The sequence below is a fragment of the Lissotriton vulgaris genome, chromosome 10 (genome assembly GCF_964263255.1).
Source record: "Lissotriton vulgaris chromosome 10, aLisVul1.2, whole genome shotgun sequence".
NCBI lineage: Eukaryota > Metazoa > Chordata > Amphibia > Caudata > Salamandridae > Lissotriton > Lissotriton vulgaris.
The window spans coordinates 1,028,186,940-1,028,214,684 of record NC_141698.1 but is presented as its reverse complement, the minus strand read 5'-3'; the positions used below and the strand labels follow the sequence as shown (position 1 = coordinate 1,028,214,684).

The window sequence follows — 27,745 nt, the reverse complement described above, 5'->3', positions numbered from 1 at the left end:
GCTGACAACTCAGTCACTGCCATAGCCAAACTTCTCAGACAGCCCGACGGAGTAAGGGCCGTAGGAAATTTGGTAATATATCTGTAAACCCAATGGGGATGGGCAGACATATAGCCTTTGTTTACTGTCCATCACCGCCTGGCATACTCTGCTAGTGAGGGAGAGTAGGAAACTGAAATTGCCCCCCTCGCCATGGGAGCTGGCTGCCATGTTGAGGGGGACATTATCTTTTTTATTTTCAAAATATAAAATCCGGCTTTGGGATTTTCTTTCTGAAAAGAAAAAAGAAAACAGTTTGACAGAGCACAAACTGCAGAAAGCATTGACAAGAACCTCTGAGATGGTAGTCCCTCCCAATATTTTATAAATGACCAGCTCAGCAATCATTTCTAAACTCAGTGGTTGGCATCTGTGTCAGAGCGATTGGAGTAATGTGTAGGCCTGGGAGTTCATGGAACTCAGCAAAGTGACAAAAAAACTCTGGAGTGCTCAGTGGAGCTCCACAAGCGACAGAGTGAGGTAAGTCACACTGCTCGCACTGATTTTTAGCATTTGTCCAGTGGTGTAAAATCAGGGCAAAAATCACCACGTGCAGTGTTAGAGGGCACAGCATCTTTCTGCCACTCAAATAGATTTTCTACTCGATTGGCAGCTTCCTCAACGCGAGCAGCAGGTTTCTCAACCCCAGCAGTAACAACCTGCTGCGACTGTTTCCATTGAGAAATCTCGCAGAGAGGTGGTCTAGTGTTGGATTTTCCTAGTTCGCGCTCGCCAACTTAACAATGGCAAGCCACGAGAGTGGAAAAACTCAGCTCCGTGCCACCCTGCTGGGATTTTCGTAACTCTGTACTCTATGCGGAGCGCGGCATGGGGAAAACTCCACGAGCGGAGCGGTGTTTACCTCCCAGGCCTAGTAATTTACTCTGTCACTTTGGCGCAGGGCCTAATTTGAGCGTGTGATTTCCAGTACTGGGCACTGGCATTTAATGCCAACACCGGCACTTGTGACAGCCTGCAACATTGTGGCGCTTTCGAGATGGAAAAAAACAGTTGTTTATTCATTCACTATGCATTAAAAGTGACTAATATCTGCCTCCCAAGCCACTCTAATAGCTTTGGGGGCCTGGAATAGACTGAATTGTCACAATTGTAGGAGTGTGCTTTTGAGTAGTTGTGCTAGCATTCTCATTTGTAGCACTGGCAATGGGTTCTGCAAGCTGCAGTGGCGACCTGATGAGGCTCTGGCACTTATTTTATTTACAAATTAAGCACTGCCCTGGCGGAGAAACAGGCTGTCTGTCTGAACAGAAATCGGACCTGAAGTTTTTTTGTGGTCTTATTAGTGCTGTACCGCTCTTGGCCTTACAATCAACTTAACCCGCTAAGTGAGAACATGTGAGTGTCTGATAGCGGATTAGTGTTCCTGTCATTCGCAGCTTCCATTGATCCATTTTCCAGCCCAACCAGTTCTCGTATGCCTGCTGACTCGCCTAAATCCTGATAGAAACTCTAAACGAGTAGAAGAGAGGGGGGAGTTGTATTTTGGAGGTGTGCCTTTGAAGCAAGAGATCCCTTTTGTCACACAAGCATACATATTGAACACCTGACGGAATTGAACTGAAAGTTTGTGGTTGTCCACACAAAGTACAATAACGGTGTCCACACTTGAGTTAATTTTATTTTTACTCTAATACTAATGCTACATCTCGAGTGTCAATGTTATGAAACTGGCCAGTGCCATTAAGCCACCAAAGTTAGTGGAAGCAAAATGAAATGCTATTAGTCCCCATGGCAGAAAACATGGTGCCCGATGTAGAGTTTGGCGAATGGATCCTCCATCACAAATGTGCCAAATATCCTGTCTGCCTTACTACATTACAACCTAATGCACTTAATGTAAAGGCAGGTGAGATATCTGTCACTCTAAATTGGGCCCAGAGTCTACTTTCCATGAGGGCAAACAATGAAAGCAAAGGTAAGGGCCGATGCCGCGTCCCTGAGGAAACCTGAATGTCAGTAGGATGAGAACTTATGACCTGACCGCGTATTTTGTGACAATGGAATTCAACTATAAAAAGTGGACACATCAGCATCAACAAACCTCAATCAATGTCACAACCTTCCTCAATACTAAACCGGCAAGTATGCCAAATCCCTGTTCTCATCCTCAACATATTCATTTGACAAACACAGAGAAATATTTCCCAGTGCCAGTTTTGGTAAAACACTACAGAGAAACAACTTGATTCCCCCAAATATGGTCCACTTAGTTGATCAATCCAATCGTAAGATTGGACTGCAAGAGAAAACCTCTTAGCATCTACAAGATAACAACGATACTCCTGAAGAAGGTTTTGAATGTCAAGGAACGTGTACATTCATACGAGTAAAGAGATCTGACCTTATCTTTCCCATTTTAAGACAACTGCAGTGTTGCTCCCGGGAAGCCTGAATACTTCTGCATCAAACCAGCAGTGGACATTTATAACACCTTCGCCGCGGCGCTGGGTGGTGGAGGGGCACGCGCAGGGCCACGCGCAGGGCCACGGGGCTTGTGACAAGCTCGACTCGTCACGCTGCATGGTGGCGCTGTGCTCATGACCATGCCCGTTTCCGTGGAACTCTCATCACAGCAGGGGAATTATCCCCGCATGTGAGCGCCAACATGTCTCATGACGAGCTGAGCTCGACATGAGCACACAAGGTGTTAAGAAACTCCTACTCTGTGAACAATTGGACTTCCCATATGATTTTACACGTCTACTGCTATAGAACAGCTACAGCAAGGAAGCTGAAATGAGACATCAAGTTTTCTCTGCAGTAGAAGCCCAATGATAACTGCATACCACGTCTTTTTGTCTGCAGGAATCAGACCACTTTCTTGTTGTTCCAGACATATCTACCACCCTACGTAAGCTCCCCTCTAACTGACCCATCCATCCCTTATCATCAAATGGCTCACTATATTCTCCCATTGGTCAAACTGCTACCCTACAAATCCTTAAAACTAACCTAACCTAAAACCTGTTTTGCTTGGATACCCAATAAACCTACTGTGGGCCTTACTCTGAAACCTTGCACTTTCTGTGTGACCTGTGCGTGAGGATAATGATAAATAATTAAACTTAGACACATTCTAAATGTAGCTAAACATGGCCGGTACTCAGTATTATCAGGTAGTCCCATAAAGGATTCCCTTCCCTGCAGCCCTCACTCTTTGACTATTACGGCATGATTCACAACAGGCTCTTTGTAGTATGTTTGTAGAGCTACAGGAGTACTAAAAAACCTTCACATTCACTATAAACAAACTGCACTTTTTTAGTAAGGTACACTTTTGAGTAAGTTTACTACTTTTCTGTATTCACAAACAGCCCTTTTGTAGTAACTTACACTTCTGGAGTAAGTCCATACCTCCATTATTTTCTATCTGAGGGTGTTGCATACCAATGGCTGGCCATGTGCAATGCTGGAAATACTACACAAGTGCAGTTTGTGAATACTGAAAAGTAGTAATCTCATTCAAACATGTCAACTTTCTCGAAAGTTACCTTTGTGAACCTGGCCCAAAAAATATTAGCCAGTTTTTATACTGCACCTTGTACCATTTATCTACCATTTCTGTTCTTAATTTTTCGAAAGAAAAATGCTGAATGCCAGGCCTGCCCAATACCTAGACTGCCTACTCTTGATTCCATCTCAGGCCTCTTTCTTACTCCACCCTTTACACCTGTCTCTTACACTATTGCATGTTCTTTTTGTCCCCTGCTTTATACCTTTGTCACTTTTTCCTCTCTTTCTTTCCATCTCAGGTCTCTTTCTTACTCCACCCTATACACCTGTCTCTTTCACTATTGTAGGTTCTTTTTGTCCCCTGCTTTATAGCCTTGTCACTTTTTCCTCTCTTTCTCTTCCTCCTTCTTTCTACCTTTTCTGCCTTTCTCTGTTTTGCCCTAGTTCATAGTCTGAAGATAAGGAAGGGAGACAGAAAGAGAGAGAGAGAGAGAGAGGGAGAGAGGGGGGAGAAAGAAGAAGGGAGAGAAATATGGGCACAAGAGAAATTAGAAAGGGTAAGATAGTAAGTGTGTGTGTGTGTGTGTGTGTGTGTGTGTGTGTGTGCTCATATGGGCATGCATAGCCCATGGTGTGCATGTGTGTGTTGTTGTGTCCTGCTGGACACCGTCTAGTGTTTTACCAGACTCTCCCACCAGGGCTGGTCCTAAGACCCACCCCACTCCCATCCAACACAGGCATCACCTAGAGCCCACAACTTTACATGTGTGTGTATGCGTACATGCATGTGTGTGGCATGTACAACCCACGTGTGTGTCCTTCCAGTTCTCATATGTACTTTTCAATGGTAGTCTCTTATTTTACAAAAATTCTCTGTATTGAAAGAGTGCAATTGCATATAATATTGAAGGAAAAAACTGATTGACTCAAAGATTGGAATAAATATCTGTTAGAACATTGGAATGTTGAGCACTCCATTGTAGATATGGGATTGCGCCGGGCTTCCACTGGCTGGCAGAAGCCTGGAGAGCAACATTCCAATGTTGTTTTTCTTCACAACTGCTGCTGTGAACAAAGGCCTCTCGGGGATTTAAACCTCCTTGGGCTCCGAGTGGCTTTTGTAATTAGAACATTCTGCCCTCTAGGGATGGAATGTTCTAATGGCCTTAGAGGCCTCCTAACAGGCTCTACCAGCCATTAAAGGCCCGCTTCCTTGTAAAAGGCCCTTGCTTTTGGCTCAGGCCATTTACGCTGGAGCGGGCCTTTAATGGCCGGTAGAGCCCGCTAGGTCAGGCTCTAATGCTATATTGATTGGTCATCCTGGTTCTAAAAAACAGAAGAAAAAGAATACCATTTCGACCTGTGTATACCTTTACCTGCAAATTAAGTTTTCCCAAATGTGCCTTCTTGCTTGCACCTCACAGAAACTACAAAGGTCATATCATCTCCTTTGACTGTGATCCCATCAAGAATAATGGAAAATTGAACTCTCTCTTTTCATTCAGGTGATTGCAGAGGAATTATCTGGGAACGATGACTATGTGGAACTTTCATTCAGCGCACGAAAGCTAGATGACAAGGTAAATTATTTGCTAATAACCTCATTGAAACATGTAATGTAGAATGCTTGTGTGATTTTATAAGATTTTACCCCGCAGCTATGCTCTCCCCTCATCTTGCTGTCATTAAATAATCAGAGAATCCTCATCATGGCTCAAAACAAGTCTTTCCCAATGATGAGAAGTAATTAAAAAAAACAAGTAATCTAATTAAAATTGAGACAATCTAATTATGCTGAGATCTCATTTGTATGAAAACTGTGCCACAGATCAGACGTTATTTGAAAAGCGATCAATTCTAAGCAGTCAAAGCCAGGGTGCTCCCCAGGGAAGTCGCACCGCAACGCTCAATGCATGTTTTATAATGATAATCTTTATCAGACAAACATAAGAACCCTCTGAAGTCCTAGCAACCTCACATCTATCTGATAAGTAGAAAAACACAGTGCATTCTGCTTCCAATTTCCAATGCTTTATCATGAAACCGCATTAGCTATTCTGTGGAATATTCTGTTGATTGACATCAAGGTTGTTTCTATTGTAATGCATGTAGTCACTTATGATTGGCAGTCCATTTTATATTGGGACAAGTATGGGATCAGTGGGTGGTAGGAAGTTTGTGGATCCTAGCAGATTCACAGAAATGTGAGGAAAATGTGTGATTTTAGCGAGAATTTTTAGTAGGAAAATATCGAGAGAGCCATGCAAGCTGCACCCCCTGGAATTGCATGGGACATTAATTTGCCACGTGTTTTTAGGGTTCCCAGGTTGCCGAATGATCAGAGACCAAATAGTCTTGCCATTCATTAGAGCAAGTGAGAGGAAATAGGGTTTTACAAACATATTGCGCCTGATGTGAACAATTCGTTAATCACCTTTACAAGGTCAATGATATGGTGGTAGTAGCAATAGCAGATGCAATATTTTTGCAGGATGACATTCTAAGCCTTGATATACTGACACACAACTGTTGAAATAGGGTCATCCAGTTATCAAACATATGCGCCCTCCTACTGTGTTATCCCTGGCCTTCCCCTGCTTCTAAAACTATCCTCAGAATCAGATACAGTGGTGCCAGATTGTCGATGGATTATTCTTTTTAAGTGTTACCTCTTAATGGTTTTAGACATTGATTTCACCTTACCTCTTTAGTAGCAAAATCCTAGGCTAAATTATTTAAATTGTTTTTTGTACATTTTTGCTAAAAATAAAAACGTACACAATTTAGCTGATTTGGCTAATCCATCATCGTTTGGCACGCCAAAATCTATTTATTATGTAAACCATGCATTTACTATGAAATGGAAAATCAATTTGAGTATTTTTGTAATGTTCAAAGTATGCAAAATTGTAAAATTGCCTTTTGCTTATTTTCAAAGTCTTAGTACAAATGCCTATTAGTCTCCCCCTAACCCCCCACATGTTGCGGTGTCTTTCTGTTGGGCATATATATCCTATACAACTTTAATCTGAGCAATATACTCTAGACATTTCTAACACAATTCCCAAGCATCTAATCAGAATCCTTTGTGAGAGGCAGCATCGTGGCCCTTTGACGTCCCTAACCCTATTTCCAGGTCATTATAATTGTTAGGCATATTCAAATTTAATTGGGATTTTCCAGACTTAATCAACTTTGTGACAATTAAATGAAAAACTGAACTACAATCAACATCTACTGCAGGATCGCTGTATCGATATTGGTAGTCTGTATTTTAGAGTGGGTGTATGAAAAGTTTTATTAGGGTGTAAGGAGATGCATCAGATGATTACGTGGATGATGTCATCAGTGATGTCATTTGAGTTGTCATCAGTGATGTCATCAGTGATGTCACTGAGCATGTAATGAGTGATGTAATATGTGACATCATCAGCAGTGCATTGTGGGGGCGCGAGTTATAGTTATCTCTACTAACTATAACCGCAGAATTTCTCTGGTTTTATACGAATGAAATGTCCAACTAACTATAACGTCCCTGAAACCTATTGTTTTTTCAGTGAATTTCTAAGGTTTTTTAAATGCTAATTTCTAGCTATTACGTCCCTGAAACCTATGGTTTTTTCAGTGAATTTCTAAGATTTTTTAAATGCTAATTTCTAACAATAACTTAGCAGTCGCTATTGCAGAGTGGTGGAGAAAGGTGAGCGTGGCCTCCGAACACCTCTTAGCAATCCCACTGTGTGGGATTTCCTGGAGGTAACAGGAGGGGTAGTTAGCCCCCAACGTCAACCTTGGGGCCACGCTGTTAGATCAATTAGATGCTTCCGTCAGGGGATTACTATTTGATGGTCGCCGGTGATTTTAATATCTCTTTTGAAACTGTAAATTATATACAGGATTTGACAGCATCTGAAGATGAAGCAAGAGGGATTGCAAGAATAAATATTCCCTGTCTAAAAAAAGCTCTACGGTTGTAGAACAGATTTAATCATTTACCATTAATTATGGGTTGCGTGCATGCAACGGTAGAACAGAATCAGATAGAGAAGCATCCCATACCTTTAAGAGAGGGCTATTTAAATCAAGACTAGATTATATCATGGTAGACCTAGATCTCTGGACTAACGTTAAAGATATGAAGGTCCTCGAAAGAAGCGATACCAACCATAATGCACTAGCTCTTTCTATGCTCGACTTGATCGATTGGCTTGGCCCCTCTAAGTATAAATGCCCCCCATAATAGTCAGGGAGGATGGAAAAAGAGTTAAGTGGGCAAATATTTTGGTGAACAGAATGTGTTAGCCCAGATCTATGCAAAGGTGTAAGATGTTATCATTAATCTAGACCCAAAAAAGGGTAACAAAAATGACCCCTTAAGGATCTTTGAGAACCTGAAAAATTTTATTAAGGGATATTTTTGTAAACCGCTTAGTAATTCTCAACTGAATAGATTTACAGCCCCATGGTTCAACAACACCTGCAAAATGGCCAGGGCAACCCTGATCACAGCAGTTAAGGGAAGCTCTTCCTCAATCATAAGAGAGTGTAGGAAAAGCTATCAAAAAATTCAAAAGGAGGCCAAGAAAGATTGGGAGATTGGAAAATGGAGGCTCCTGGTAGAGGCCTCCCACCAAAAGAACAGTAAAGCTGTTTGGCACCTTTTAGTTAGAGGTGCATCAAGGGAGGTGGCTCAATCTGATTCCCACCTACAGCCCCAGGTATGGGAAGACTATTATGGGCAGCTTTTTGCAAACTTTGAGGGAACAGTAGGCCCCGTTTTACGCCTAACGACCTCAGATGATCCTGAAAGGGATTTCTATGAGATCAGTGTTGTTGAAACTATTATGGTTCTAAAAACCTTAAAGATGGGGAAGGCCCCTGGCCTTGACAGACTCCCAGGTGACCTTTTTAGATCAGAGCCGGTTGTATGGGGCCCTGTTCTGACTGAAGTCTTCAATGCTATCCTTAAGGGAGGCACACTGCCGCCCACATGGTTGGGTGCAGAAATTATTCCCATCCATAAGAATGGGGACAAAGGGTTACCAGAGAACTATAGTCCGATTAGCTTAATAGATGTCCCCCCCAAAAATGTTGGCAAAGTAATCCTAAACCGATTCCAAGTCTGGATGGATGACACAAACATTCTGTCGGACCTCCAAGCAGGATTTAGGGAATCCACGAGCACAACAGACCAGGTCCTCAGGTTCATGATGGTGATCTGGAAAGAGGTCACCATCAACAGGGGCCGCTTGTATGTTGTGTTTGTGGACCTGAAGACCGCTTTTGATTCTATTAATCGGGATCAGTTGTGGGCCACTCTGAGGGGCATGGGGATGCGGCTCTATTTGGTTAACATCTTGATCCGTATGCACTATGAAACCTATGCAAAGCTGAGATGGAGCGGTGAGGCCGCCCTTTCTGGGAAAATATCTATACAGAAAGGAGTACATCAGGGGTGTGTCCTGGCACCCACTTTCTTCACCCTCTTCATAAATAGTATTATGGGGGAGCTTTTTAATTGTGATTGGGACCCCCCAAAACAGGTCAACAGATCCCTTGGTTATTATTTGCTGACGACACACTACTTATTGCAAAACCTCGTAGTGGCATCCAAAATGTATTAAATAGATTTGAAAAGGCATGCCAGAGTAGAGGATTAATGATAAACTGTGGTAAAACAAAATACATGGTTTTCAATCCATATAAGAAAAGCACAGGGTCTTTGTTTCTGGACTCCCAGGCTCTGGAGAAGGTTAAAGCTTTTGATTATCTGGGAATCAGGATAAGTGATGATGTATCCTGGTCAAATCAGATTAGAAAGAGTACTTTGACTCTTCAACATATAGAGCGCTATTGTGCAAGGTTAGAACTTCCCCCTATAGACCATTAGCCCCTATATTAGAAATTCATAAGGCAAAGGGCTTAGGGGCGGCCCTCTATGGGGCAGAGTTATGGGGTTTGGACAATGTAAAAGAGTTGACCAGGGCTAAAAATAAGTTTGCTAGGGCTATTGTTAACCTCCCAGGGTGCACACCTTTAATACCTTCCAGATCTGATTTAGGGTTAAGATGTATAGGACATTTCGCTATCTTAAGGGCTCTTACCTTTTGGTTAAGAATTTGGGTGAGCAGCACTAAGGTACCATTAAGATGTGCTATGGGCAAACTTCTTGATTTACACAAAAAAAACGGCTGAGGGACTGGTTTACTAAGCTTAGTATGAGTTACTTATGGGATGATCTAGGGTCTATCCAGAAGGCGACTATTCTGATTTTTTTTTAAAGTTCTGGGCTTTTATGGACCATGTATTTTTGATAAAAAATACCAACGGCTCGCTTACAATACATTTTCTTAATTTTAAATGCGAGCTTGCCTTTGAACAGTTTTTAGATGACATTGAGCCACTTTAGGCTAGATCTTTATATTTGCAGATCAGATATGGGACTTTACCATTACACACTAGAAGAAGTTCTTGGGCCAACGCACTCGTTTCACCTATATGCCCTGTGTGTCTGGATAAATCAGAGACTATAGAACCCTTTCTCTTTTTCTGTCCTGCATATAATGATCATCGGAAAAAATGGATCATCCCTGTGTGCCGCATTTTATCTTGTATTCGCCCTTCTGAGGTCATTAGGATATTTACATCTGATAATACCAGGTGGCTTGCATTTGCACTAACTAGGTATCTCTTGTATGTATGGCAAAAACGTTTGAAGCTTTTATCAAATTAACCCTAGCACATGCAAAATAGTATTGATTGAAATTAACTGTTACTACTGCTTTTTTTAACTTACCCTGATCTGAGAGTATGTGATATATTTTTTTAATTGTAATTGCTGCTATTTTGAATATGATGCTTTTACCCAATATTATTCAACTGTTTTTATATTGTATTATGATGTTTTTATTTCTGTAAATGACAATTTCTTTTTTGATCCTGAAGCCAATTTAGGCCCCGGGGACCCAATCCCCGTGTCATGGCCAGACTTTTATTTTAAGTGTTTATTTTAGTGTTTATTTTTAGTGCAGTGTTTGCCATAGCAAACAGCAATGTCCTGGGGGTTGGCATCCTGTGAAAAATGTAGAAGCTGGCCCTGGGGGGTGGCGGTCCCCAGGGTCATCGAGGGCTCCAAGAGGGAGGACGCGCGGCCCCCTCCCTATATTTTGAAAGCCCCAGGGAGGTGGTGGTCCCTGGGGCTGGGGGTTCGCAACAGATTCCCTCATTCAATTAAACAATGCCCTGGGGAGGTGATGGTCCCTGGGACAGTGTGGGGAGGCTCAAGCCCCCAACACACATTATTTATTTTAACCCCAGGGAGGAGCGGGCCCCAGGGCTTGGGAGGCTTGCGTGGCTCCCACACATAAATAAGGATAGCCCAGGGGAAGTGGCGATCCCCGGGGTAGCGTGGGGGGACAGGAGCCCCCCTCACATTTTTTAAATATAAGCCGATGGGGAGGTGGCGGTCCCCGGGGCTGCTGGGGGGCTGCGTGCCCCCATGCATAAACAATTAAGCCCGGGGAATTTGGGGGCCCCATCAGACCCCCGCTACATAAATAAGCATTGACCTGGGACCTGGTCCACCCAGGGTCTTTAAAAAACAAAGCACAGGAGTCCACGCTTCAGGCTGCCTTGCAGAGAGGTGTAATGAGGCCACGCCCCTTTTTACACCTCTCTGCAACGCAACCCCCTGGCGCGTTTGCAGAGGGGGAACTAATTCCCCTTGCATACTGGGGGTCCCTGGGGGCCAACTAGCCCACCAGGACCTCCAGTATGGGCCAGGGGGCTGCATTGTAGAGAGGTGTAATGAGGCCACGCCCCTTTTACACCTCTCTACAACGCAGCCCCCTGGCATGTTTGCAGAGGGGGAACTAATTCAACTTGCATACTGGAGGTCCCTGGAGGCCAACTAGCCCACCAGGAACCCCCAGCATGTGTTCGGGAAGTACAGTTCGGGAAGTACAGTACAGAGTACAGTACTTCGTAGCCCGCAATTTAAAAAAAATATATATTTTTTTTGGGCCTTGGGGGTCCTTGGGTCAGGGTGTTTCTACCCTGCCACCTTTGCGTGTTTTGCATGTTTGTTTCACTGCTTTCTTGTGCCTCGGTACAGAGTACGGTACTTCGTCTCTAGATATCACTATGATTTTACTTTTGATTTTCTCATTAACTACTGAACAGATTTACACCATTTAGCAAAAAGCACAATCTGAGAACTGAACTCTACCTTTTTGCCAAATTTGGTGTACTTCTGTTCAGCCGTTCGGGCTGTAGCCCTGGCTAAAAGTCCTATGGAAAATTGCATGGGGAAAACATGTTTTGGGACCCCCTTTTTTCTCGGCCCCCAATTGACGAATCACCCCCAAACTTTCAGGAAAGGAGCGGAGTGGAGCAGGCCATTTTCTTGGAGAATTTCGCGAACATTCGTCCACCAGCGCCAAAGTTATTCGAAATAGAATGTTGTGGATTTCCTATGGAAACTAGGTCCTAACTATAACTACCTACTGGCGACCGCCAGTAGGTAATACATATATATATATAATATTAAGTACTATAAATTGGTAAGTATTATTTTGTCCGTGTTATGGTACATTTTTTATGTTTTTATAACATTTGTAATCATTGCTACACATTTTTTCCAGCAAAAAATTATTATAAAACTATTTAATCAAGTTTTTCATAATTTTCTATGTATTAGGATAATGAGTATTTTTTTATTCTGCAGCCCTCTGGTTTAAATACCCTCTCTATATTTTAGACCATCAACCTAGTTTTCAGTCATTTCAACTTCTGTGCCATTGTGGTTCCGTGTTGCTGCTCTACGGATCATGAAACTCACATTTTGAGTTACTTTTCTGGGTAGTTGAGGGATATGTTTAAGGCTTGTTTAGACAGTATAGGTTGGTGTTTTGATGTGGTTAACTCTTTTAGTGTTTGATTGTTTTAATATTAGACGTAGTGCGGTAAACCTTAATGTATTGTGTAATTTTTAATTGCATGACCTTGTACAGTGTATCACATGTTTTTTATATGAAGCTTAGGGGCCAATTACGGTACGGCCCGTAAAGACTCTGACCTCCCGTCAGAGCCTTTAGGGCCGCATCGTAATGGGCAGGTCGGTTTACTTTCCGACTGCCTCATTATGTTAGAGGCGGTCGGAAAGTAAACCAGCCTGTCATTCCGGTTGGATTCCAACAGGCTCGGAGAGCCAGTCCACCAGTGGGTGTCCAGCCAGTAATCTCAATGGCGGACCTCTCCGCCCTTGAGATTACAATGCATGATTTTCGACATGGTTTCCATGCTGATCTGTCCGACATGGAAACCATGACGAAAAGCGTGTTTGGGGGCTCTCCAACCTTTGGTGCATGACCTCAAGTGAAGGCTGAAGGGGTACGTATGGTGCCCCCCTGTTGATCCCTGCACCTTGTGGCAGGCACCTTGAGGTGCCTGCCCTGGGGTGCAGTAATAAACTTCACCTCCCATTTCACTATGGGAGCATGCATTATGGCCGGTTTATGACCGTAATGCATGCTCCCATACTGAAATATAGGAATGCAACTGAAAAGTGTTCGGTCGCATCCTAATGACATGAGCGAGTCCGCCGACCGGATGTCGGTCGGTCCCATGACCGAGTCGATGTCAGGCGGAAGTGATTCCACCTGACATAGTTGTTATTTATGTTGAGTGGGTGAGTACTGTGTCAGACTCCAGGATATTTACAGGTTTTCATAAGACTCTGGGATTTCTTTTTCTTTCTTTTTGGATGCATTTATTTAATTTTAACACCATCGCTGCTGCAGCAATTCCCCTCCTGTGCTGCATGATCTCTATTCCCATTGTTCATGACGAACTCAGCTCGTCATCAGCACAGCTCAACCGTGCCTCATGACGAGCTGAGCTCGTCATGAGCATCGAAGGGGTTAAAGGAAATAGATTGGTTATATATTAACTAAATGATTTTTAATTTCCTTAATTTTTTTAGTTTTTTGTTAGCAGTTTTTGAATTTTTTTTCAGGTTTTAAATGGTTTCTGATGAGTGCTATTTAGAGCTGTGAATATTTTTTGTGCACTTTGATTTTTGTCAGTTTTTAAGGACTTTGTTTTTTTCTATTTTTGTGGATTTGATTTTGGTGGATTACATCAAGATCATGGGCATCACTAACAGAACTGTAGCTTATATTTGTTGTCCTTAATCCACATTTTTGATTGATAGTAAAAATTATGAAAGTAAAATGAATAAATAAATTACTTTGTTTTTTTGTTGATATTTCCAGTTGGGATATTTAGATTGTATACAATAGAGTTCTTGCTATGAATTCTGGGTGTGGTAGGCTTTGGTTGTCAGTAGCTGTTTGTACTATGCTTTGTAGTATTTCATGTATGTCTTTAGGTTGGTTTGATTCTTTTGGTTTTCGTTGGTTATAGCTTGTTATATTCTATGTTGCTGGCAGCTTTGTTCTTTTTTTAAAATTTCTAGTGGTAGTTTGAAGAATTGCTTCAGTCTAGTGTGCCTTGGAAGGCTAAAGCCACCCTTCCACTGCTTTAGTTGTTTCAGTTTGCTCTGGCATGGCACAGTTGCATACGTTCCAACATGATATGTGACATTTGGGTTAGGGCTTGTGACCAGAAGCGTGCAGTTTACTAAACCAAGTATCTTCAAAATAGTCCATTATGGGACTTAGTTTGTCTTTGTGTGTTTGGTAGCATTATGAACCTATTAGAAGGTTGTAGTGATTTGCTATATCTGAGACATATGCTAGAGCAATTCATTTTTTAGTTCTTAGGCAAATTGTACGTTTGTTAAGTACTCCACATTTAGTTCAGTTTTTTGAAGGGTTCTCCATATGCTCTGGTTAAAAAGATAGGAACGGCTCTGAATAGCTGCATGTGTGTATATTTTTAAAATTGACCAAATCATTCCTTGTTCAAAGTCAATGATTACTTTTTGAGGATAGTTGTTGTAATTTATAGATTTTGATTGAGTTAGTAGTTTGCGGTATGGTGAACATTGCTAGGCAAAAGTGTACACTAAGGTAGGTTTTTGCTGTGGTATTCACCGTGGATTGTGTATATTGTGTGAAAGATAGAGGGAACGATTTAAATATGGTGTCCATCATCCACATGTTACTTTGTATTAATCTGAGTAGGTTGTTTTCTTTTTCCTAAATTATTATTCTTCAATCATTGTTAGAGTTGTCATACATAATGATGTGTTCCTCGTTTTCTGTTGTAGTTCAAGTCTTTCTTAAGTTTGGGATACCTGGAAACTGCCATATAGCATATTCAGGAACCTTGTTATGATATTTTTTAAAACAGCTTCAGTGGGTTCCTATGAATTAGTTCTGGTTTCCCTAACATTATGTAACACATTTCTAACTTTGATGTCTGTAACATTTGGTAGGTGAGTATCTTATGTAACATTTTGTATATTTAGTTTTTAGTTGTAGCCCTCCAAAAACATGTATTCGCAAAATATCCTGTACATTTCCAATGTATATTTTCTGTGTTTTTGCTCTCTTGACTGTAAGTATATTCCATATGGGTCAATAATAGTTTTCCTTTTTGAGATTTGATGTAAGTGCATCTCTGCAACATTATATCTATGGGTTTCATATTTATATATTAATTATTTGTTTGTACTAACTATTAGCAATAATATTCAAACATGCATTTTTTTCTTTTTTTACATTTTATAATACACATTAGATGTCATTTTCTTTTGTAAAAATGTTTTCTGATGTCTTTCTATTTAGGTGGGTCAGGTGCTTGATTGTTTTCCTCTTTAAATAAGAATTTGTTTCAGAGTAATATGTTTGAAAAAAGTTTTGAGGTTCTTTTGCCTTCATTTCTATTTTTGTTTTGAAATTAAATAGTGCTTCTGGTTGTTTTACATTAAATATTTACTTTTTAATGTTTATTGAGTTTGGAGTTTAGAAAGATGATATTCTTTAACCCTGGGCGAAGCACTACGCTACGCTTGCGTAGTTTGCGAAGTTTGTGCAACTTTGCACTACGCGAGCTGCACGTAGCACAGTGCGAACACGTGTAGTGCAGCATAGCGTAGTGCAGCGGTCATTTTTTGCTTGTTAGTGGTCCTCAACGTCATGTTCACGACCGCGAGCAAGCAAAATGACATCCCGGCGAGATTCTAAACGCGGGGAGGTCAGGTTTCTCATTGCAAGTGGTTGCGCATGCTCGCGACCGTCTCGCAATGAGAAACTACCAGTTTGCGTTGAGAAAGCTGCCGCTCGAGTAAAATCTACTCAAGCAGCAGAAAACTACAGCTCGCACTGTGCAAGATGCCATTTTCAATGATTGCACAGTGCGGATGCTTGTCCGCACTGTGCAATCATTGAAAACGCATCTTGCACAGTGCGAACATGCTACTACGCAGCTCGCGTAGTGCTACGTGAAGTTCGCGTAGTGCGAAGTGCACTTCACGTAGCACTACTTCGCGAACTAGCCCACCCTTAATTATTCTTATTGTTGGCTTCTTTTTTTCTGTTGTGCTCTGTTTTATTTTCTGTATTATGGAAATACAAATAAAAAGCATTGTATTCATCTTTAGGTTTAAGTTAAGCATTTGTCCGTCAGTTATTTAGTTATAATTTACTTATTTTATGTTAATTACTTTTCAGGGTGGATTTTCTTTTCTGTGTAGAGTCCAGAAAAGTGTTGCTTTTATTTTCTATTCTATTATTGGCAGCTTATAGAGCGCATGGCTATCCAATAGGCCTCCTAGCGGTAAACCACCAACAAGACTCTAATCCATCAGCTATTCCAGCACTGGACACCAGACAGTCCAAAACCACAATTAAGTAACTAACAAATGCCTTCAACATCTTCCTAAAGATGAGTTAGTTTTCAATTTTGCGTATCCTAATCGATAAGGAGTTCCAGAGCTTAGGGGTCAGATGGGGAGAAGGAACAAACTTTACTTCTTGTCCTTTGAACCTTTGGAGTCACAATTAACCTTGAGGTTGCAGACCTCAAGGCCCCAGCAGGTACATAGGGCTGCAATAAGGACTTATCAGTTGAGGGCCCTCTTTGTAGTACACCCTATCAGCAATACAAATGGCCTTAAATTGTATCCTTTGTTCAATTGGTTAACCAGTGAGATCTAGCATCTTTCTGAGAATTGTAAGCTCGTCACAGCAATTTGCTGCAACCTTCCTAGCTTGAGTTTAAAGGTGAATTTGCAAATCAACAAATACCTAGGTTTTTATAGATGTTTTAGGGGTGGGAGGACTTCCTAGGGAGTCCGGCGGCAAAATAAAGGCCAGCTGTTGATATGATTGCCAACCACCATGATCTCGGCTTTATCACCATTAAGTTTGAGATTGCAATTGGCCATCCAGCCTGCTACTTCCCTCAAGCAGGGTCCAAGTTGATGCACGTTTGACCAGTTCCCTTGAGTAAGGGACATAACTATTTGGGTGTCATCTGCATAAGTCCCTTTTGAGAGAGCGAAGGCTTGTACGATCTCTACCAGAGGGCGCACTTAAAGAATAAATAGATTCAAGCTCAACGAAGAGGCACTCCATACAAGAAACATAACTGCAAGTAGCATGGTTTATCAAATACTTGAAAGCTCCTGTCCTGAAAAAATGGAAAGGGGCGACCACTCGGTCCCCCCGAACGTATGGCAGAGTACCACGATCCCCCCGGGAAGCCATCTTGGGCGGGAGGCGAGTCTCGGCTGGTATGCCCGAAGCGGCGTAGCCGGGGCGCGCCTTTTCCCGCCCTAGAGTGGGTTGGCCTAGACACTGACGCAGCTGGCCACGCCCTAGGGGCAGGCAGGGGCGGGTTTACGCCCGCCCTGAAGACGGATAAAAGGAGAAGCAAGATCCGAAGGCATCCTCTTGTTCCTGTGCTCTGAAGCTGCACCTCCTCGCTGCACGTGAGCTCGAGACGGAACGAAGAGCCAATTTTGAGCGTTGTAATCGTTCTTGTTTGTTTTACAGATACTCTGTTGGAGAATGCCGAAGAAGGCGGGAAAGCGCATGACTACCGAACAGATGCTGCGTGTTCTCATGAAGGAGATGACCGAACTAAAGAGGCGAGTGGATAAGAACGAGGAAGGGGGACCAAAACGTCCTTTGGCGGGAGCAGCCCCGGGAGGGAAAAACAAGAGGCCCAGGAGGGGAGCAGCGGGAGAAGACATCCCGGGTCCCAGTGCCCCGCTCGAGGCACCAACTCCCGTGCCGAAGGAAGGGAATCCGATTCCCGTTGTGGTCACCCCCGTGTCCGAGGAAGATATGCCGCCCGAGTTGGCAGCACAATTGGCAGCGTGGTTGGGAAAAGGTAAAGAGGGCGCCACGGCTGTCGACGCACAGGAGCTAATGAAGCAACTGCGTGAGTCACGGGAAGCAGCGAAGGTGTCCACGCCGGCTGCAGCAGTAGAGAAGCCGCAGGGGACGGGTTCAGTAGCAGAGACAACGTCTGGTGCAGGTAAGCGGCCATTGCCGATTGCGAGGGATGAGTCGGCTCCCTCTCGTAGGGAAAAATTGGGTCAGCATGTTCCTTTGGCTATTAAGGAAAAGATATGGGCAGGGGAGTATGTAAATAAACAGACAAGAGGTACCTGGTCAAATTGCTAAACTAAGAGTTGTGTCGTGCCAAAGAGACCACTACACCAAACTGACCTCCCAATGACAATAATGGGTTAGAAAAAGTCCCATCAGCCCACCCTTAGTGGTGGAGTGTCGTCATGTGGGATATGGACCATGAACCAAGATTTCCTCCTGATGCATCTAGTAATGATGCAGAGATAGGTTCTGGAAGGTGGTCTTCTTAACCCAAGTATTGCAGAGGTAGGACCAATGGGGTGCAGTGCTAGTGAAAACACAAATAAAAATAAGGGTGATTTTAAAATTGGCTCCTGTGACAAAAAATATGTTTATTTAGCATTGTCCAGGGTCAAGGGTAAAAACAACGCCTATAGTTTTAACAAATGACTATATCACGGCGTAGTGCATAGTGGTCGACATGTTTCAGCTCATAGGACACCTGGTCCGAGCTTTCTTCAGGACCTAGAGATGTTTATGCATCTGCACTATTAGAAACAAATGGTGTGATTAACATATTGGATTAGTCCTACCGGATCTTTGAGCCCAAAGTTTTCCTTGGTAGTCATCCAATTAGTCCAGATTTTCCTGAATGAAAAGTGAGAGGCAATTGGTGAAAAAGTGGCACTTCAAAAAGACACAACACAACTAAGAATAAGCAATGGCTGCAGAAGACTTTTCTCAGCCCTTCAGAAACTACATATGTCATCTGATTTATAAACAAATTAGCTACACATAGCTCGTAGATTTATGTTCTACTCACCCAGCAGTCTCTGGGAAAGTGCCTCACCTCACCCGGCACCCACTCGGGAAAGAAGGAGGCCCCGCTCTGTTAGGAATGGAAAAGTATAATGACCTCTAATGAACTAGTCTATTGAGGTACAGAGTATATATGCTCCACTTGTCCATATATATGTATTTAAACACTAACTAAAACTAGTTGACTAAAACAAGACTCAACCCAGACAGAGACACATGGTAGGTGACTAAGCTAGGGAATAGAACTAAATGTAAAACGTGGGTTCTATGGATGGGCTAAAGATGTAAGCTGAACCCACATGCAGAGAAATATGGGGAAGCACAAAGAGGCTAATTTGATAGCAGTAAGACAACCAGACTAGCATGCAGTAAACTGCACAGTTTAAAGTTACTTAAGATAATGAAAAAGCTTGATACTAAAAGTTGCAGAGTATCATGTTCAGCTAGCTTCATACCTGTCCGTCGGTACCCCTATGGCCAGCGTCCGAGTAGGAGTGGAGGTGATATCTACTGTGGGATGTTGGGTTAAATACACCCTCTAATTGGTTAATTTTGGCAAAAACGCGCGAAAACATATTCTCGTTGCTTACTGATCACTATGAGATGGAGCATGTCAAGGGCCAGAAGGAGCTCATGCATCCGAGTGTTTGGCGCGCAAAAATGGCCGCCTTTAAGGTAAATGAAAACATTGGCAATTGGGGTCAAGCGTGGGGGGTTTTTACATCGATCTTGGGGGAGCGAAGGCCTGATCTGTTACCCGAATTGCCGATTTATCAATCACGAATCATGGGGTACTCGGTCAAGACACCCCTGGAAATTACACTTGAAGCCTTCTCTACAAAATGAGAAGTGGCAACCATTGAAGGCGGGAAGAAGATCTTGGTGACAGCGTTTTATTAAGTGGACGCTGTGTAGTAAGCTGTCATAAGAGAGTCGGCTTGTGTCAAAAATGTAGTTCCGTTTACTTCAACGATTCTCAGTATATCGACCGGAGACGGGTAGGGTTACAAACCCTACCCGTCTTACCAGCAATGAATTTTTTGGTCCTGAAGATGGTCTAAATGACGGCAGCATCATAGACCGAAACGTCGACACGCTCATCATCTCCATCAACATTTCATTTGAACAAACTTACAACCACTGTTTATTAATTATTCTGGTTGTCTGTCGTAATTATTCAGGAGTTGATGTTTAGTTATGAACTGTTGTGTTTATATTGTCCATACTTCTGTTCATAACTCCCTTGCTTAAATTGATTTTCTCATATGTCCCCATATTTTTACTTTGTGAATTATTCCACTTAACCTATAAAATGTTCTTTGAATACATCTTTTTATTCTTTCCGTGTTTTTTCTCCTTCCATTGATTTATGCTATATTCACAGCTGTTTGTTTACATGTGATATCTTGTAGATACACTGGAGTGCGATATTTTGAATACCACTCCTAACTGAGTAGATTTTCTTTTCTAGAATCAAGCCCCTTGTAGCACTCTTCTCAGGGGCGGCTTCTCCACTAGGGCGGAGGAGCGTCGCCTCACTGCTTTCCCGCAGAGTGAGAAGCAGAAACATAAAATGGTTAAACTACCATTTTATGTTTCTGCTTTTCGCACTGTGAGAAAGCAGAAGTGTTTGGTTGGGTGCACGGAGAGGAGTGGCTGCCCACTGCTGAGGTCGCTGTCTGTTTGGTCTGCCCCAGGACCAACCAAACCAGTCATGCGCACTCTGCCGTTTTTCAATGTAGGCTGCATGCAGCGTACATGGAGAAAATGGCCTTCCCATAGGCACCTGGTGTGTCCCGACCAATCCCAACATTGCCATTGCAGCATTGTGATTGGCTTAGGGGAGGGGAGGGAGTCTGCCTACTCCCTGATCCTGCTGGGGGCAGGAGAGCAGGAGAGGAGCAGAGACAATGCGGGAATGTGCGGAGAGGATAAGTTAACTTTTTTATTTTATTTTATTTTTAAATTAAACCCTCCCCCCATGTGGCCCCATCCTCATACGACCCCCTGCCTCCACACCCGCAAGTCATGCTGGCCGCGACTGCTAATTCTTTGACAATATTGGAACCCTTTGGCAAGACACAATGGAGGCATGAATGAGCTACTATTGCACAGTTGACCTAAAAACCTATATTTGCTTTTCGGCAGAATGGTGGACATTACAGTAAAACAGTAGTAAAATAATATAGCAAGTTTTCTGGTACATCTTCAATCCCACGCCTGTCTTATATTGCCTTTCCAGCTGCTTCTGCTGATGTTCTTTTGTGTACCTGTAAGAGCTCCTCAGAGGCTCAGTGTTAGCATGTGAATAGCGTTAGTACTCTGCCCACCCGCAGTTACTATTACATAATCAGCATCTGCCGCCGCTGAGATCACAAACTACTTTAGAGAAGTCAAGGACGCTAAACAGTAGAAACACTTTTCTGAAGATGTGAGATGCTAATGGAAAAAATGAAGAAAACACAGATCTGCCTTAAATTCAAATTGTTTATGCTGATGTATTGAGAACCCGCTTATGAACATGAATATTTAACTCTACCTCTGGCAATGTCCTCGGAAAGTCGCAGCCACCGCTGTAGAGTCCGCAAAGATTTAGGCTACCGGCTTAATTTGATTACAGTTTTTTAATTTCTATTAAAGTTTAGAACTTGAAGATTATTTGATACATTAACTATTAATTGCGGGGAGTGGAACATTGCATACTTATGTAAGAAGTAAATGTCACTGAGGGCAATCAGAGAAGGAAATTGTAGATATTTGAACTACACTCACCTCAGGGCCTCACAAGTTCCTAAGGTTTTGTAACTATGGCAAACTCCCTTGTGTGTTGCTGTGGTGAAATTAGTTTTCCCTTTATGATTCTACAACACTGCACAAATAAATACTGATAATTGTAACAGGCAAGTGAAAGTCCACAATCGTACAAAACATTTGCAAACAGCTACCTGGCTGCAAAACCAATGAAATGCTTGAGACTGTTCTCAGTCCCAATGGACCCTCGCTTGCAAATGATAATGCAGTGTTCAATGGCTACGTGGAGTAGGCAATCAGGGGAAACAGGGGGGAAATCTAAAGGTATGACAAATAAAAAATAATTGCTGAAATCTTTTTTAAAAAAGTAAATAAAAATACAAATAAATGTGTTTTCTAAGATTGTTGGAGCAGAGCCAATGTCCACAGGAAAGTATCTGGACAAACTCCCCTCTTCCTGATATAACTTTAATGAACTGAAATAGACTATGTGGCGGAAATGAAAACACTTAAGCCAGAAGACTGTTTTGCTTTTACCTGCCGATTTCAGACACATCTCACGAGAACAACACACCTATGCTTGAAGAATGTTAGGTATATCTTGGTTTAAAATTAGCTTGGGACATTGGAGAATACAAGAAAGTCATGGAAAGGCTAAATGTGTAATCTGTACCAAAAGGCTGAGCAGTGAACACAGTAGTGTTGATTAACAACATGGGCACCTGGATCTCTCCTCCTCCTTTAAGGATCACAACATGCTAGTACAGTTAGACAGTTTCACACTAAAGGCCTTGTTACGAGTTTGTCAGTCCTACAGCGCACGGTGCAACATGCTGTCCGCTGTATGCCTGCCAAACCTGTGGGGCAACTGCCTGCCAGATCAGGAGTTCATTCCCGGTCTGGCGGGCAGTCCTGCTGCAGTCTGCTAGGCTCATAGACAAGCCTAACATGCAGACAGCGGTTCTCAGAGCGCCAACTGCACCTTCCTGCACAGCGTGGCATAGATGCCAGACTGGGCAGGAACTGGGGTGCAAAGTGAGGGGGGTACCACATGTGCCCCCTGCATGCACCACCAGAGGTGCAAGGTGGCCCTGTTAGGACCCTCTTTGTTGCCTCTCTGCTACACTTTTCATGTCAGCATCACTGCCATGAAAAGGGTGGTGGAGAGCAACTTGAAATATTCTTGGCAGTGCTACTGAGGTATTGCCAGCATATTTCTGCCTCTGACCGCTGCAAGACTGCCCCAAGTTCCTTGATTTCCGGCTGTCACAGCGGTCCTGTGGCGCTATACTCATAATACTGTGGGCATGCCAAATAGAGCTCTTCTATCCTCTTACGGCCATCTGGCTGCAGTTCCTTCCATACAATGTGGCTAAGCTATGGAATGCCCCTCCCCACAATAAAAAATGTACTGACAATGAACTCAGGTTCTATTAAAATCATGGTTATTTGACACCTGCTCTCCCCCCGGGACATAGCGGGTGGATTCTGGGTTGCATTTGCCAGCGCTGGGATGCCTACAGGTAGCCATGCACTATATAAATGTGAATAGAATAGAATGGAATAGAATAGATGCACCTCAGGTGGATAGGTGAGCAGGTTGGTCCTGGTATCCTCCGGGTTCCCAGAGCATTTTTTTGGCCAGAAGTCTTGAGTTTTAGATTTGGCTATCTGGGAACCTTCAGCACAACAACCAAGTGTCGAGGACTGATGGGACACAACTTGAGAGTTCAGGACTCACTGAGACTGGGTCCAAGTGTGGGTTGAAGGTGGTGGGAGGCTTCTGTGTCCCCATCTTTCTGAACAGGAGGGCAGCAAACAAGCCCTTGGAGTCACGCTGGTAGTTCTAGGTCCTGTGGAAGATGTAGGGCTGGCCTCCGAGGGTACAAGGCAGATTACAGGCAGCAAAGCAGTCGTTCTAGGTACTGCAAAGCAGTTGTGAAGAGTGCACAGCAGGTCACTGCAGCAGGCAGTTTACTGAGAGTCCTTCCGCAGGTCCAGAAAGTGAACTGAAGAGTGGGTCTAAAAGTCCAGCATTTATTTATAACTGGTGCCCTTTCCTTTGCAGTTTCTTTGAAGTGCATGGTATTTCCTGATGTCCCTGACCTGGCTCCAAGCTGGTTGCAGTGACAATGTGGAGGTGATAGGTCCTTTGTATGAGTCGGGAGGAGGACAGGAATACACCTTAGGTGATTCAGCGAGGGAGATCTTTGACGAAAGTGTGACTATAGGAATCTCTGCTCCTCCATGAGGTGAACAATCCCCAAAAGTAGGGGGTTAACCTCCTAGAACAGAAGGACCCAGATTGAACCGAATAGCAATTTGGTATTGTATGCTTAGAATTGGAACGCCTGCGAAGTATATGTAGGGAAATATTGTAGGGTCAAATAGGGTCCAACCTGTTCTTGAAGAAAGCCGCGGATCCCATTGGGGCCGCCGGAGGGCTGAAACATGTCGACCTGAAAATTAGTGGATATTAGCAAAATAATTGGGCTGTTACTGTCCCACTTGCTCTTGTTTTTAATCATCTCTCTTCCATCAAAGAATAAATATTAGTGAGTTTTGACTGGTAGGCGGTAGGGATTTTTATTGGACTCCTTTTTCTTTGTCCCTTTGGTCTCCTTCTAATGACAGACTTGCAGCCCTAAATAGGGGCTTGTTCGCCATTATAGGATTCTTTGGAGAATGTGGGATGGCCGATGATGAAGCCTGTGAAGTGTGTAAAGCTATCCCGATCAATTTTTTACACACATGTGAAAATCCATAGTACTGGAGGAGTAGAGTGGCCAGTCAGCCGATACATACTTTTGGTGAGAAAGTTCCTACACGATAATGTGTGAAAGCCCAGCAGTAGGGCTAGAATTGTAGGGGCCCATTTGTTTTTTGTAGTTGTACTTTCAAGGGAGAACACAAACGGTTGTCCTTCCAAAAACCTCTCGCACTCCCTCGGACCCAACACCTGTGGGCTCTACTGTGGTAAATAATAAAAGAAATGTGTTAAATAGGCCAGATTTGCAATTTGCCATTTGATACTTGGTTTTGGCCATGGACGCTGTAGAGCGGTGTTCTATTGACAATACTGGTGAGGGCATATAAAACATCTTTTACATTCTCCCTGCTTTTTTATAACAATGCACCCTGCACTTGGGGCACCTAGGGCAGATATTAGAGGTGACTTATAAGTCATAAAAAGGTAGGGTAATTTGAGACTTTGAAAGTCCTTTTAATTCCGAAGTCTAATTTGGATATAGATTTATTTTAAAAACAACCTGCAAGGCAGCCCTTGCTTTAAAATGACACCAGACACCATGGTGGTGCACACGTAAGTGCATTAAGTCCACTGGGGTCTCTAAACTTACCATATACTAAGGACTGACAATTAATTTTATAGCAATGACCAAATACCTAAGAGGAGAAAGCAGTGACGCAATAGGTTTATTTAACTTTTCGGTGAAGCCAAGTTCAATTGGTGCAGATTTCATCAGTGGCATGGAAGTTAAATGTCTTGTGTGGGCTACAGTTTGTTTTTTATACCATCTACATACATGACCAAAGTATGTACAATTGTGCTCTGGCTGGACTGCATTTTAAAATCACTGAAGTGTTCCATGGCAAGAAAGAGTGCTTTGCAACGGCTGCCACATGGTGCAGGGATGTTTAGGGGGGCACCATAGGTGCCACCCAGATCCCATACAGGAGGGGCATGGGAAAAAGGGGCCCCTGCTAGGGGTCCTTAAAAGTCACTTTCTGACAGTCTTTCCATGTCGGAACGGCCGACATGGAAAGGCTGTTGGAAACTGGCATCATAATCCTGACGGCGGAGCCGAGGCTGACTCCGCCATCATTATGGGATTATGAGTGTTTCCGACGCTCTGATGGGCTGTTTGAGCCTGAAAGAAGCGCAGCTGAATCCCCCCGCAGTTTCCCTCTGGTCGCCGTTGTTGTAATACGGTGGTCAGAATGAAACCAACAATGTCGGGCAGAAAGCCTCCCACAGCTGGTCAGGAGGCTTCCCGCCCGACATCGTAATCGGGCCCTTAGTTGCAGTTTTTGTCCATTTTTAATAAATCATATTGTTTTCCATCTGTATTTATATGCAAAAATAATTAAAAATGGAAAACTCAGAGCCTTACAAGGTATGTGTTTTCTTCTATTCTGGTAACTTAAATTGGATTGAGGTTAATGAAATGATACAATACACTGTGAGCTTAATTTAAGAGATACATAATGACTTGTTCGACCATTTGAAGTGACAGAAAATGTAGCCTTAATATTAACAGAAGAAGAGTGCACCAGTGTTATTGTCCTCAGTCCCAGGCAAAGGTGCTCCAGATGCTGAGTGCAGCTGTGAGAAAGAAAGAAAATGAAGGGACGTCCTGTTTGGGTTTCTTGATCTAAATCCAGACTCCATTCACTCTTTATGTCTTAAAATTTCCTACAAATATTGAAATGATAATTTGCTTAGCCTAATATTTTGAAGGAGATTGACGTAGGACTCTCTGGCTAGGTACGCTGCCCTGCTGAGCCTTGGGATGGAAAGGATAGCTGGACATCACCCCCTTCACCCTGTTTTGGCAGAAGGCGTTCTGAATGTTTAAATTATGTTAAATGAAATTGTCCAAGTTTATGTATCCATAATTTCTAAAGAAATGTTATCTTTGGTCTTTTTAAGTAATGCAGTTTGAGACGTATCAAAGCCTCATTGGTCACGGGGCAGCCAAGGAAAAGGTATTTCAGGTCCTACCTTATGAAGTTAAAATAAGTGAAAATGGACGAGTTGAGTAGGCAAGATAATGAAGACCCTTGAAAATTAAACTCAGTAAATGCTCCTTAAGGTGAAGATAGTTTTATAGTATGATGCTAGCTGGGAGGCTTGCTAAACTAAGGCTTATCTGAGAGAACTGTTTGGTCTTTTATTTCAGGACTTTTTCAGCAAATCTGACCCTTTCCTTGAAACCTTTCGAATGAATGATGATGGGACTCAGCAGCTTGTTCACAGAACTGAGGTACATGGAAGACCTGCATGGCATGATTCATCTACCTTTGCAGATAAAGGAGTATCCCCCTCTTTCATGTCTATGATTTCATGGTTTCATGGTTTGTGTGTGTATTAGAAGCAGAGCTATGAGGTTTTCTAAGACAATGTATAAGTAGAGAAAACATCTTCAGGACAGCAAGTACTAGAATTCAAAGAATAAACATGTCCTGAGTGAAATTCAAAGCTCTGTAGAAGTTACTTTAGCTGTTCAAATCACAAGCAAGGCTTCACCACAACCACAGGAAGGAGATGAGGTTAGTTTGGTACAGATGAGCTATTAATTCAAATTTACCTCCTAATGAGTTGTGACATACTTACAAAAATAACTTCAGTCCCTTAGATCCAAACATTAGAAGTGATAAAAAAAATTGATCACGCCCCAGATATAGTTGTAGTTTGTCTTCTGTGGGAAATGTGATATATGCATTGCAGGGATCTGTCAGCATGGTGCTGTGTGTGGTATTGCAGTAACAGAGGGAGGCAGTGCTGTGAGAGGGTAGTTGGAAGTGGGAGTGAGATGGTCGTACTGAATTTGTGGTAGTGTAGGGTGGGAAATGGTAGCGTGGTAGTGTTTTCTTTGATGTGGTGGTGGGTGGAGCTGTGGGCAAAGGTCAGTGCTGGATTATGGCATTTAAGTGTTGATGTTAGTAGTACGGTTGTATTGAGAGTGGGGTATTGCACTACAGTGGCATTATGCTTCTAGTGTTACACGGTGGGTGGCAGTACAATGACAAGAGATGGCATTGCAATGGTGGTAGTGTTCCCCAGTGATGTGTGTTGCGAGAGCAGTGTTGTGGGAGTTCACTAAAGCTCCACTAACATTTCCTAAATCACTTATCACTGATGTAGCAAAAACAATTTTTACAAGGAGAAAGATGCTTCATTGTCTTCTAACAGGACACTGAAGCATACACGTGTATGTTATGTGTTGCCATTTGCAAGTTTGTCATATTCAAACATCAGCAGTCATGAGATGCGAGAAGATTAAATGACAATGGGAATGGGCAAGAAAGGTGGAGTGAAACAACTAAGATTCCATGTAGGAAGGATTGTAGTTTGTGGGACAGGGTAGAACCAGATGGACAATGGCAACCGGGGCAGGGAACACACACACATG

At 42.9% G+C, this 27,745-nt stretch overlaps 1 protein-coding gene across 3 annotated transcripts in view; it reads left to right on the top strand.

Annotated features, from left to right (window-relative positions):
* The window catches only part of CPNE4 (copine 4), a 1,444,425-nt gene that overhangs the window by 837,481 nt on the left and 579,199 nt on the right, over positions 1-27,745 (top strand). For 2 of the 3 annotated variants that reach the window (XM_086942068.1, XM_086942067.1), the window contains exons 5-6: positions 5,019-5,093; positions 26,513-26,596. In XM_086942068.1, coding sequence (XP_086798194.1) covers positions 5,019-5,093; positions 26,513-26,596 — 159 coding nt within the window. The remainder of the gene's footprint in view (positions 1-5,018; positions 5,094-26,512; positions 26,597-27,745) is intronic. The other variant, XM_086942069.1, reaches the window with a different exon arrangement.